Source organism: Schistocerca nitens, chromosome 5 (genome assembly GCF_023898315.1).
Source record: "Schistocerca nitens isolate TAMUIC-IGC-003100 chromosome 5, iqSchNite1.1, whole genome shotgun sequence".
Classification (NCBI taxonomy): domain Eukaryota; kingdom Metazoa; phylum Arthropoda; class Insecta; order Orthoptera; family Acrididae; genus Schistocerca; species Schistocerca nitens.
The window spans coordinates 480,342,078-480,356,296 of record NC_064618.1 but is presented as its reverse complement, the minus strand read 5'-3'; the positions used below and the strand labels follow the sequence as shown (position 1 = coordinate 480,356,296).

Sequence of the window (14,219 nt, the reverse complement as noted above, 5' to 3'; positions counted from 1 at the left end):
AGCACTATGGGACTCAACATCTTAGGTCATAAGTCCCCTAGAACTTAGAACTACTTAAACCGAACTAACCTAAGGACATCACACACACCCATGCCCGAGGCAGGATTCGAACCTGCGACCGTAGCAGTCCCGCGGTTCCGGACTGCAGCGCCAGAACCGCACGGCCACAGCGGCCGGCGCAGAATTACACCAATCAAATATAAAGAGCGCTAATTACTCGGATCTTTAATTGCCACTGCAAGCTCTACTTCCTCGCGGAGAGTATTCGTACTACAGCTTCGGGCGCTGATGACCGCGCAGTTGAGCGCCTCACAAACCAAACATCATCATCATCGTACTACAGCTTATTGTGACTGTCAACACGTCGCTTACACTGAAAATGTCCTAGTGTGAACTTAGCTGTTGAGCTCGACTTCTCCCGAAGCCTCCCCCGACAGCTGACGCTGGACCACTCCTCAGGATAACTGCCTCTGGGCAAGGTCCATTTTGGAGCCAGAACCCAACCCAAGCGATACCATTACTTTTAACAATTAAGTTATTATTTTACATGGCCGTCGACTCTTCTTCTCGTTGATGGCTGCTTCTACCGTAGAATTCTTGCCGTTCGAGCTGTTACTGCTACCCACTACCGATGTAAGGTCCTAGATTTTTGTGCCATTAATCCCTTCTTTCGCATCAGGAAATAGCGGTCATGTTGGTCTAGCGGTAAAGTACGTAAAACGGAAACGGAAAGACAGCGGGATCGGATCCCAGCCGGACCACGGTATATTTCAGTACGCCTTTAAGCTTGCTCTCACCTCCCAGTGATGCGAAGATTCGTCAGGACCGACACGTATGTTCGGATTCCACGTTAGACTGTAGTTCTCTCTTTCCTGGTACGATTAAAAATGGCTCTGAGCACTATGCGACTTAACTTCTCAGGCCATCAGTCGCCTAGAACTTAGAACTAATTAAACCTAAGTAACCTAAGGACATCACACACATCCATGCCCGAGGCAGGATTCGAACCTGCGACCGTAGCGGTCGCTCGGTTCCAGACTGTAGCGCCTAGAACCGCACGGCCACTCCGGCCGGCCTGGTACGATTACTAGGGTAGGTTAGTGATATGCTAGTGATCAAACGGCGACCATGTGAAGGTTTACACTCAACCTTTGAGCCACATACAATTCTTATTATACCACTGGCAATGTAACTTGTGCGGAAAGTGCCGAATAGTAGCATGGTTCAGAATCCACGTTCAACTGTTAAACTTTACGTCCCACAGTTCATTGGTCGAAGGCAGACCAAAGCATGCACCGTTTCCTTCAGGAATTTTTAAATGACTTAAGTTTTCAAGGTACATGCGGGTTCTGCCTTATCGGACACATTTATCCATCGAAACGGTTGTGCCTCAGGGTTTCGTCCTGAGCGTCGTTCTCTTTGCTATCGCCATTAACGCTATTATGGCCTGTTTCCCGACGGGCATCTTCGGCTCCCTCTTCGTTGATGATTTTGCCATCTATTGCAATTCTCCGTGGACGTCTCTCCTTGAGCGGCGTCTTCGGCGATGTCTCGATTGTTTTTACTAATGGAACATCGCCAACGGCTTTCGCTTTTCCACTGACAAAACCGTTTGTATAAATTTCTGGCGGCGCAATTGGTTTCTCCCACCGTCTTTACATCTTGTGCCTGTTGCTCTTCCGTTAGCTGAAATTACGAAATTCCTAATTCCTGTGGCTCATGCTCGATAGGAAACTATGTTGGTCCTCCCATGTGTCTTATAGTCTGTCGGTAAACTGAAGAGCGAGCGAGCGAGTCCCCATTCTGCCAACCCAGCTACGTCACAAGGCGCTTCTACAGGCTGTTTCACAACGTAGTACCGGCCCTGCCGCGGCGCGCGCTTTAAATCTGTGGCGACGACGTGAACACATACGTCTCGGCTGCGTTCATTTCTAGTCCGGCCCCGGTAGCTGAGTGGTCAGCGTGACGGAATGTCAATCCTAAGGTCCCGGGTTCGATTCCCGGCTGGGTCGGAGATTTTCTCCGCTCAGGGACTGGGTGTTGTGTTGTCCTAATCATCATCATTTCATCCCCATCGACGCGCAGGTCGCCTAAGTGGCGTCAACTCGAAAGACCTGCACCAGGCGAACGGTCTACCCGACGGGAGGCCCTAGCCACACGACATTTCATTTCATTTCATGCGTTCATTTCTAGACAAATGTATTAAGACCATAATGAATACAAAAAACGATACCTTCTTCCGAAACACAACATTATAGAGTAAATAATATTAAGATAAGAATGGAAGTCAGGATTGTACTACAAACATACAACCGAATGCCTGTTCATTTGAATGTATTGTATGTTCCTCTATTGCTATTCGGTAAACGAACCCCATATAATGCATTCAATCTGTAGAATTTGAGGCTTGTTCTTACTTTGTGTTTAGCCGGCCGCGGTGGTCTAGCGGTTCTGGCGCTGCAGTCCGGAACCGCGGGACTACTGCGGTCGCAGGTTCGAATCCTGCCTCGGGCATGGGTGTGTGTGATGTCCTTAGGTTAGTTAGGTTTAAGTAGTTCTAAGTTCTAGGGGACTTATGACCTAAGATGTTGAGTCCCATAGTGCTCAGAGCCATTTGAACCATTTTACTTTGTGTTTCTACTAAAAGGCAGAAGTTTTCTTTGGACTGCATTGAAACTTAATTTTTGCAGCACGAAGAGTGTTTAAAAAGTAAGCAGAAATTTATAATTTTGCGTGTTGTATTAGTCCGATTTACACTACTTTTTGTCACTGTCTTCGTAAACATGTCTCGAAACTATGTGTACAATGTTATGCATATTGGGTATTTACTCTGTTGTTAGCTGTCAAAAAGGGTACATGTGTTTTGGTAGCATCAACGATTATTTGTTTTGTATAAAAATTGATTAGAGAATCTGTATTAAATTTTCCATTTCATTAAATTTTGTTATAGGAATGGAATTAAGTGTATGAAATTTTTACAAACGTTAAATATTGCTTTTGGTGAGCCTGTTATAAGTGAACCAAGGGAATACAAGTGGTATAAACATTTCAAAGCAGGCCTTAAAGGACAGCGGTTTTACAAGCATGGATGAGATTAAAAATGCACAGTTAAGAGACCTATAAACTACCCCGAAGACACAGTTCCTAAAGAATTTCGGGAATTGGAAAAATCACTGGCTATGTAATGGGAAATATTTTGAAGAGGATAGAATTGCTGTAGATTAACAAATAAATTTCTTACAAAAAAATCAAAATTAATGCGTGAACGCATCTCGTATGTCAAGCTTTTTGCTTAAAAGTCCAGAATCGATGTACATGTTTCGAAAAAAATTTCAGCAGTGTTTAGAATAGCTATTGCGTACAAATTACAAGCAATATGTCTCAGAATCATGTGAATAGTGACCGAGCTGGAGATTTAGTGTTCCATAAGCATCAAAGGTTTTACGTGATTTTGAAACTGTCTAACGATCGGTTTCCTCCCAAGATTATTAGTATTCCTTCGTGGCAATTCCACATAACCATGCGGCTTATTTTCGCGTTCCTTCCTTATGCGTCCTATTGGACGAGGCTGACGTTTGCATAAATTGCAGCCGTTCGAGTGTGACTGGTAATATTAGCCAACAGTTCTTTTTGGGTCGCCTCTTCAATACACGATGTAACAACGCTAGAGACGATCGAACGCTCGTTACTCCGCAAATACCTCCTCTTCCTCGTATTCTGCAAATTTTCTTGCAATGCTAGACGATTACCCATCACTTCCGGAAATCGAAGTATATCAGTAAGTATACAAAGTTTACTGTCACTAGCAACTAAGATCATACGAACAGAAACGACGTATATCACAGCACGCCGATCTACACCTCTAGACAGGTAACGGGCAACAGATTTTGGGTGCCCCTGGAGGCCGGTGGCAGCGTTCTTCCGGGAAAGGCCGCTTCCCCCACCAAAAGCGCTCCTCGCTCTTCAGTTTACAGACAGACTATACCTGGCCACCCTCTGTATGCGGTCCCTCAAATGTTCAGATGTGTGTGAATTCTTAAGGGACCAAACTGCTGAGGTCATCGGTCACTAGACTTACACACTACTTAAACTAACTTATCCTGAGAACAACACACACACCCAAGCCCGAGGGAGGACTCGAATCTCCGGTGGGAGGGGCCTCGCAGTCCGTGACATGGCGCCTGAAACCGCACGTCCACTTGCAGTCCCTCAGTGTCCTACGTGTCCTCAGAGGTATTTCTTGGCGAGCGGATCGGACCACCCTCCTCCTTTTCTATCAGTCCCTTGTCCGTTCGGCATTACACTATGCCTGTTTCGTTTATGCATCTGCACGTCCCCATTGGCGCCTTTTACACAAGCCCGGTTCAGATTATGTATGCCGAAGCAGACGAACTACTGCTGTCCTACCGCCGTGACTTTTTCCTCAGCAAATATGCGTGCCGTTTGTCTGCCATGCCTGACCACCCATCCTACGCCTCCTTTTTCGATGGCTCCGTTCATCGCCAGTATGGGGTGCGTCCCTCTTCTCTGTTAACTCCTGGAGTTCGCTTTCGGCTTTTGCTCTGGTAGCTTAACTTCACGCCACCTGGCATTTTCCCGATGGTTGTGAGCCCTTCACCACCTTGTCTTCGTGCGGCGGCCTGTGTGGACTTCATTCGCTTCCTAAGAACACTACTCCACCGTCGCTCTATCGACGTAAATTTTACGACCTTCTCTCGGAACCTTGCGATAGTACCTTTGTGTACGCTGATGCCTCTCGGACTGGCCATGGGGTCGGGTGTGCCTTCGTCGTTGGCATCGATGGTTTTCGGTATCGGCTTCCGGAAGACTGCTCAGTACTTACAGCAGAGCTCTTCGCCCTGTATCAGGCCACGCAGTACATCCGGCGACACTGGCTTTTCAATTGCGACATCTGCTTCGACTCTCTCAGTGCCCCTCAGAGTCTCAGTGTACTATTCACCGTCCATCCCTTTGTGCAACGGGTACAGGAGAACTGTCACTTACTCACTCTTGATGGAGCCTCTGTGATGTTTATGGGGGCCCTGGTCACGTCGATCTGACGGGAAACGAGGCCGCTGACGCTGCAGTCCTCGTACCTCGGTCCGCTACTTCTTCCACCCCTCCGATCATCTCTTAGTTGCCGTCTGTCAGCAGGTGGTATCACTTTGACATCATCATTGGCCCTCTCTTTATGGGAACAAGCTGCTGCGAATTAAGCCTCTCCCATCGGCTTGGAAGACTACCTCTCGGCCCTCTCGCCTAGTTTTAACTACGTTGCGTATTCTGCACTCTCCTTTTAGCCATCGCCATTTGTTAAGTGTTGTTCCCTCACCACTATGTGCCCATTGCCCTCAACCTCTGACGATTCACGATTTCCTTACGGACTCTCCTTTCTTTAACCACTTACGTTCTCATTTATGTTTGCCTTCTGAGTTACCGGCCGCTTTAGCGAACGACGTGCGGGCTGTCGACCGCGTTTTACTTTTTATCCGTCGTAGTAATATTGCGAAGGACACTTATTCTTTAGTTCGGGACCTCCGTTTCTCCATGGGGTATTTTATGGTCCTTTCTGCAAGTCCCTATTTTTACCTACCTTTCCTTCCGTCAATTGGGCTTAGCGAGTATCGTTTTTAACTCCTTTTTTCTCTTGGTGTTCTACGGTTCTGACATGCGCGCATATGAACCTATTTCGCTTTTGCGCCCTAAAGCAAAACAAAACAAACAAACAAACAAACCTCCGATAGACCCTTGCCTAGCAAAGGATTGTAGTGTCTAAACTGACTATCGGGTAGAGAACTGTTTTATCTGTAAGAGGGGAGTAAATATTTACTTTTGCAGTAGGTGTCTCTACGACGCTAAGGCAGATAACAAATATATAAAAATACGCTTTAGATTAAGAAGTAGCTGTCTTTGTCAGGTTAATATCAGTTTCTGCTTCTGGATCACTTGTATAATTTACTCATAATTTATCTCATCAACAATGTAACATCTGAGCAAACGAAGTTACCTTTTTTTCAAAATAGGTATGTAACTTTTACTGACATTTTATTTTATGAATTACACGTAAGCCAATCTAAATATGTAACTAATACAAAATTTAATTAATCGATTTCTGCTGCACCTGTAGCGTTGTTTTGCACAGTGGAATGAATGAGCATAACCTAAGTTGGAATAAGACAGTCAGCCAGTATTTGGATCACACTCGAGTTTTGGAATGATGCAGTGAAATTGTCATGATTTTCTTTTGTACTAGCTTTGAAACAGTTTGTTCCGTTCATCTTTAGGAATTCAGAACATTCGACCTAGTAGACACTATTTGACCAGAAGTATCCATACATCCCGATATAGTAAGTAATTGACCACTAGATGTCAGAAGAGGCGGACCCGCCAGTATAAAAGGGGGAGAGGAACACTGTGTTGTCAGTGGAGAATCAGTAACAACAGAATGGGTAGGATCAGGAGAGCTCAGTGACTTCGAACGTGGACTTGTCACTAGATACCACGTGGGTAACAAATCCAGCAGGGATATTTCTACCCGACGATTAGAAATGTGACTTAAGTGGAAACGCGAAGGAACAAACACAAGTAAGAAATCACTCGTGAGTTAGAAAGTACTGTAAGAAGTTCAGCTAGCACAATGAGTCAACGTAAGGAATTAAAAACAATGGGATACAGTAGTCGAGCAGCTCCTTACATGAGTTCGGTTGGGAAGCCATTCCGCACCCACCTTATTCACCTGATCATGCGCCACCAGCGGTTCACCTCAACCACTCTCTATTGAACAGCCTTCAAGGAACTTTCTTTCCGGACAAAAATGCGCTCATAACGTGTATCTATGAGTTCTTCGCCTCAAAGCAACGAGATTTCTACAGTCGCAGAATCGAGCTGTTAACCCGGCGTTGGCAGACAGTTGTAAGTAGTGGAGGAGATTACACAATGAAGCGCCAAAGAAATTTGTATAGGCATGCCTATTCAAATACACAGATACAACGTATGTAAACAGGCAGAATTCAACACTGCGATCGGCAACGCCTATGTAAAGCCAAGTGTCTGGCTCAGTTCTTAGGTCGGTTACTGCTGCTACAATAGCGGGTTATCAAGATTTAAGTGAGTTTGGACGTGGTGTTATAGTCGACGCACGAACGTTGGGACACAGCATCTCCGAGGTAGCGATGAAATGGGTAGTTTCCCGTTCGACCATTTCACGAATGCACCGCGAGTATCAGGAATCCAGTTAACTATTAACTCTCCGAAATCGCTGAGGCAAGAACGGGACCAACGGCAATTGAAGAGAATTTTTCAACGTGACAGAAGTGCAACCCTTCCGAAAATTGCTGCAGATTTCAGTGCTGGGCCATCAACAAGTGACAGCGTGCGAACCATTCAGCGATACATAATCGATATGAGCTTTCGGAGGCTAAGGCCCAATTGTGTACACTTCCTAACTGCAGGACACGTAGCTTTACGCCTCGCCTGGGCCCTTCGATACCGACATTGGAGACTCAACGACTGAAAACATGTTGCCTGGTCGGACGAGTCTCGTTTCAAATTGTATCGAGCGGATGGACGCATACGGGTATGGAGACAGCCTCATGAATCCATGGAACAACTCTGATAGGTGACACGTACGTAGGCATCCTGTCTGATCATCTGCATCTATTCATTTCCATTGTGCATTCCGTCGGACTTGGGCACTTCCAGCAGGACAATGCGACACGCCACACGTCCAGAATTGCTACATAGTGCCTCCAGGAACAATCTTTTGCGATTAAACACTTCCGCTGGCTACCAAACTCCCCAGGCATGAACAATATTGAGCATATCTGGAATGCCTTGTAATGAACGTGCTGTTCAGAAGAGATCTCCACCCGCTCGTACTCTTACGGATTTCTGGACAGCCCTGCTGGATTCATGGTGACAGTTCCCTCCAGCACTATTTCAGACATTAGTCGAGTACATGTTACGTCGTGTTGTGGTACTTTGCGTGCTCGCGGGGCCCTACACGATGTTAGGCACGTGTATCTGTTTCTATGGCTCTTCAGTGTATATTATTGATAATTAAAGTCTCTGTTGTGTTTATTAATCTTACGGGAAAACACTACGAACTTATGCTCCAAGCCAAAATAGGCAAGAAGCGTAGTACGAGGATCTATGTCGGCAAGGTCTAGAGCTGCATTTCGACACCCACTTCAGGCAGAAATCTACATCTACATCCATACTCCGCAAGCCACCTGACGGTGTGTGGCGGAGGGTACTTTGAGTACCTCTATCGGTTCTCCCTTCTATTTCAGTCTCGTATTGTTCGTGGAAAGAAAGACTGTCCGTATGCCTCAGTGTGGGCTCTAATCTCTCTGATTTTATCCTTATCGTCTCTTCGCGAGATATACGTAGGAGGGAGCAATATACTGCTTGACTCCTCGGTGAAGGTATGTTCTCGAAACTTCAACAAAAGCCCGTACCGAGTTACTGAGCGTCTCTCCTGCAAAGTCTTCCACTGAAGCTTATCTGTCATCTCCGTAACGCTTTCGCGATTAATAAATGATACTGTAACGAAGCGCGCTGCTCTCCGTTGGATCTTCTCTATCTCTTCTATCACCCCTATCTGGTACGGATCCCACACTGCTGAGAAATATTCAAGCTGAGGGCGAACAAGTGTACTGTAACCTACTTCCTTTGTTTTCGGATTGCATTTCCTTAGGATTCTTCCAATGAATCTCAGTCCGGCATCCGCTTTTCCGATGATCAACTTTATATGATCATTCCATTTTAAATCACTCCTAATGCCTACTCCCAGATAAGTTATGGAATTAACTGCTTCCAGTTACTGACCTGCTATATTGTAGCTATATGATAAAGGATCTTTCTTTCATTCGCAGCACATTACACTTGTCTACATTGAGATTCAATTGCCATTCCCTGCACCATGCGTCAATTCGTTGCTGATCCTCCTGCATTTCAGTACAATTTTCCATTGTTACAGCCTCTCGATATACCACAACACCATCCGCAAAAAGCCTCAGTGGACTTCCGATGTTACCCACAAGGTCATTTATGTATATTGTGAATAGCAACGGTCCTACGACACTCCCCTGCGGCACACCTGAAATCACTCTTACTTCGAAAGACTTCTCTCCATTGAGAATGACATGCTGCATTCTGTTATCTAGGAACTCTTCAATCCAATCACACAATTGGTCTGATAGTCCAAATGCTCTTACTTTGTTCATTAAACGACTGTGGGGAACTGTATCGAACGTCTTGCGAAAGTCAAGAAACACGGCATCTATCTCAATTACCGGCTCCATGGCCATTTTTCGGTCTTCACAGCTGAGCTATTTGCCCTCTATCAGGCTGTTCTTTACATCCGCCGCCGCACAATATATATAAATGACCTAGTAGATAGTGTCGGAAGTTCCATGCGGCTTTTCGCGGATGATGCTGTAGTATACAGAGAAGTTGCAGCATTAGAAAATTGTAGCGAAATGCAGGAAGATCTGCAGCGGACAGGCACTTGGTGCAGGGAGTGGCAACTGTCCCTTAACATAGACAAATGTAATGTATTGCGAATACATAGAAAGAAGGATCCTTTATTGTATGATTATATGATAGCGGAACAAACACTGGTAGCAGTTACATCTGTAAAATATCTGGGAGTATGCGTGCGGAACGATTTGAAGTGGAATGATCATATAAAATTAATTGTTGGTAAGGCGGGTACCAGGGTTGAGATTCATTGGGAGAATGCTTAGAAAATGTAGTCCATCAACAAAGGAGGTGGCTTACAAAACACTCGTTCGACCTATACTTGAGTATTGCTCATCAGTGTGGGACCCGTACCAGATCGGGTTGACGGAGGAGATAGAGAAGATCCAAAGAAGAGCGGCACGTTTCGTCACAGGGTTATTTGGTAACCGTGATAGTGTTACGGAGATGTTTAATAAACTCAAGTGGCAGACTCTGCAAGAGAGGCGCTCTGCATCGCGGTGTAGCTTGCTCGCCAGGTTTCGAGAGGGTGCGTTTCTGGATGAGGTATCGAATATATTGCTTCCCCCTACTTATACCTCCCGAGGAGTTCACGAATGTAAAATTAGAGAGATTAGAGCGCGCACGGAGGCCTTCAGACAGTCGTTCTTCCCGCGAACCATACGCGACTGGAACAGGAAAGGGAGGTAATGACAGTGGCACGTAAAGTGCCCTCCGCCACACACCGTTGGGTGGCTTGCGGAGTATAAATGTAGATGTAGATGCTTATGTCATCTGCTCTGATTCCCTGAGCGCCATCCAGAGCCTCAGTGATCCGTATCCGGTTCACCCATTCGTGCACCGGATCCAACGCTCTCTTCAGCAGCTGGCGGACGACAGTTCTCCGGTTACCTTTATGTGGGTTCGTGGCCATGTCGGTATCCCTGGGAACGAAGCTGCAGATGCCGCGGCCAAGGCTGCGGTCCTCCAACCTCGGACAGCTTCTTGTTGTGTGCCTTCATCTGATTTTAGCAGGGTCATTTGTCAGAGCATTTTATCGCTGTGGCATGCCGATTGGTCTAGACTTACTGACAACAAGCTTCGGGCCTTGAAACCTCTCCCTTCTCGGCGGGAGAAGGTCGTTTTGGCCCGGTTACGGATTGGACACTGCCGGTTCAGCTATCGCCATCTGCTGACGGCCGGGCCGGCGCCGTTCTGCCCATGTGGGCAATAGCTGACGGTACGCCACATTTTAACGTCCTGTCCGAATTTTAATACACTGCGCATTGATCTTGGCCTGCCATGTACTCTGGATGACATTTTAGCGGATGACCCAGGAGCAGCTGCTCGCGTTCTTCGTTATCATCCACTTGACAAACCTGTCTAAGGACATTTGATTATGCTCTTTTCTTTTAATACCTTGCCTGTTAATGTGCCTTTATAGTGTTGTCCTTTTTAGTTGTTATTTTAACCTTGTGCCTCGCAGTGCATTCATAACTTAGTCTGGGCGCTAATGACCACTGTAGTTGTGCGCCTTAAAAACACACAAAAAAAATGGGAACCCGTGTCTCTGGCCCTCTGAGTCTCGTGGACGAATAGCGCGAGCTGGGTTTCACACGATCGTCTTTTTCGAAACCCGTGCTGATTCCAACAGAGTAGATTTCTAATCTCACTGGCCGTCGCTCTGAAACGTTCTTATTTTTGCCTATGTCGATATGGGAGTGCCACCTTGTTTCCTCCCTTGTACTCCAGGTTGGGTGACTGAGGCTACTCGTTGCTGTGTTGCAGGCCCGCCAGAAGCTGACGCGCGCCGAGGCGGTGCGGGCGGCGAGCAGCGGCAGCAGCGGTAGCGGGGGCGGCTCGCTGGACCAGCCCACGCTGAGCCCCGGGCCCGGCTCCGGAGAGCTGCACGACTCGCTGGTGCTGCCGCCCCCACCGCCCCCGCCGCAGGAACAGGACAAGCAGTAGGCGTCCTGCGACAGCCTCCCGCTGGATAATGCTGCTGCACTCGCCGTCAACACTCAGATACGAGCACGCTGGCTTCTCTCCGCTGTCATCTGAAACATCTGTCGTTAACTACACGCGTCACGCAACAATTTCACAAATCGTCTGTTAACGCTGTGCACTATTTATGAATCGTTTGCATCTTTACTTCACAGATTAGCACTGACGAAATCTTGCGAAACGAAGAGGGAAGTGTTACTCTTGCTGTTACTGGTCTGTACCTGCTGCTGTCGCCTAGATCCCCCTTCCACGTTTCTATGACTCTCGTGGGAAGTCAGTTTATACTGTCCGGCTAACTACAGTTTAGGTGTGGACATCTGTCTCTTTACGTATGGCTGGAAGGAAATGTACAGTAAATATTAATAGAAGCAAGGATGCATTTGTTGCCGTAGAATTACCTAAATACCGTCGTTGATTTAAGCCTGAGCTAACATAGATGACTTCGGCCTTTTGCCCCGTCAGACGGAGACATCGACTGCGTAGTATTTACGAGAAAATTGCTGGTTAGCTTTTCTAGAAAGTATGTCATTCAAAATTGCAGGATAAAGTAGTCGAAAACTGCATGTTTGTGTTCACAAATGATTGATTAGGTTATTTTTCCGGCTTCTGTTTGTTTGGACATGGTATAAAACTTCAACAGTTCCTCTACTGGTCCATTCAACTCCTCATCAGCTCCAAATCCCCTACACAACGCAACAATGCTTAGTGCAAACAACAGCATTAAGTATTCCTTTTCAGATTGTGTTTTCTCTCGTCAGATTCCTTTTTTACGAACTGAAAGTCAGACTGACACAATCCTCCCTTATTCATTTTACAGCTAGGTCCTTTTTTTGAAGCGGAACAAGTAATCAGCTTTTAACGATACAAAGAAATAACTTAGACAACGATCCTTACCGTATTACTGACGTTAACTGGCGAGTCCCTAGTTTGTTGACAAGTAGTTCCTTAGAATCTTTGCGGTAGCAGCAAGCAACAAGACTGCAGCACGAATCTCTTCGCAGGACTCTGCTGCAGTCTCTCTGGAACTCAGGGACTGAGTATCAATTAGTCTTGCATTGGTTCCCTAACAAGCAACTGACGCTATTACTCCTCCAGAGCAAGTGGGGGAGGCAAACACTGCACAAGACGGTGCTGTCAGTAGTGGCAGCTGGAATCGCTGTAGGTGTTTCAAGCAAATACTGTTATTCGTTTAGTCACCGTCGTGCTGGGAACAATACATTCTCCTTTTCAGTGTTGGTGCTCTAGCTTAGCTCATCTATTATTGTGAAACGGGCCAAACTGCCTATATTGTTCACTACAATAATAATAATAATAATTATAATAAATCGATGTGATGTATCTAGAGCAATTAATTGATGTTTGTTAAATTTAAAATACCATAGATATAGTATTTTAACATTTTCCGAGCGAAAATCGCGTCCGAGAACGTTACCCAGTCTCTTTGTGAATAATATATATTTTTCAGAAAAATTATGACCTGCTGTACATACTTGCTGGTTAGCTGTCATACGACATATTTATTACAAGCCTTACTTGTAGGTGAGTGAAAGCAAAAAAGAAGCTGGTATGTGGCATTTTCAACTCGAGTTCAGCCTGGTATGAGTGTCGGTCATTAACAAGATAGTCAGAAATACATTTATTTTGGAAGTCGAAATCTTTTTTGCATTTTCTACCACACGAGAGTACATGTGTCTGTATCAGAATCTTGTATTCCTACACTCAAGCCCTACTCAAGACTTGTAACATCGAGTGAGCCGCCTCGTTAAAAAAAAAAAAAAATGGTTGATTCTGTAGACAAAGATGTTGGTGTAGTCTAGTTGTTTCTGAGTCTGGGATTTTGGAAGACGACTTCGCCTCCGGCGTTGGCCAGAATAGGAAGCATGAATGGATGCAAATACTGGATTTGCAGTGACTGAAGAATGAGGATCTAGTCGATCACAGGGCCTTAAACAACAAGTAGACTAGTATCCTATTTTACAGGAGTTTTGTACGTTTATAGTGTGTAGATAGAGTAAAGATCATATTATCACTCCGAAGTGTCTTGTAATTTCTCGTCTCTACACCTGAAAGATTGTGAAGAGAAGTGTAGGACTTGTTAGTAATGTTTCACTCTTTTATACATATTCCTTGTCAGTTTCTCCCTTTTGTGAAATCAGATGTTTGAAAATGTTAACTGCATGTCCTTGAATGTGCATATGTTTATTAAATTTGTGTTTTATTTCTATTGTTTATGAATAAGTCTATGTGTACACCTAAAATTTGGAAATACATATTATGTATACATTGGGCATTGAAAATAAAGACTAGTCAGTAAATGTTTCCACTTTTTATCCTTTGTCATTAAACTTGTTCCTTACATAACAGTGGAAGCTTATGCAATAAAACATTTGATCTTATTTACTTGTTCTTTTTTTTGTCATGTGTGACAGTATTACAAATACAGTAAACCAGTTTCAGAAGTCCATGGAACACAACTATTTTTGTAATTCTAAATTAAAGTAAAACAATCTCATGCAGTAACAGTCCACTCAGATCCGTAAACAAATATAATACTTCTTTACAAACAAACAGAGATCAAAAATGAAAAAACCCTATCAAAAAGATTTAAGAAGTTTATACTAATAAAGTTTTGTTACAACACTTCATAGTGCTGTTAGACTACCGAATTACCAACAGTTACAATATAGGAATAAGCATTGATTTCTTGTTGAAAGACCATGTTACTTTTACAACAGAAAATGGAAATAATAGCA

General features: G+C 45.0%; 1 protein-coding gene across 1 annotated transcript in view; it reads left to right on the top strand.

Annotated features, from left to right (window-relative positions):
- The window catches only part of LOC126260540 (nascent polypeptide-associated complex subunit alpha, muscle-specific form-like), a 468,909-nt gene extending 455,124 nt beyond the window's left edge, over positions 1-13,785 (top strand). Inside the window, exon 7 of the mRNA XM_049957875.1 lies at positions 11,251-13,785. Within this exon, the coding sequence (XP_049813832.1) occupies positions 11,251-11,430 (180 nt within the window). The 3' untranslated portion in view covers positions 11,431-13,785. The remainder of the gene's footprint in view (positions 1-11,250) is intronic.
- The last annotated feature ends 434 nt before the right edge of the window (positions 13,786-14,219 follow it).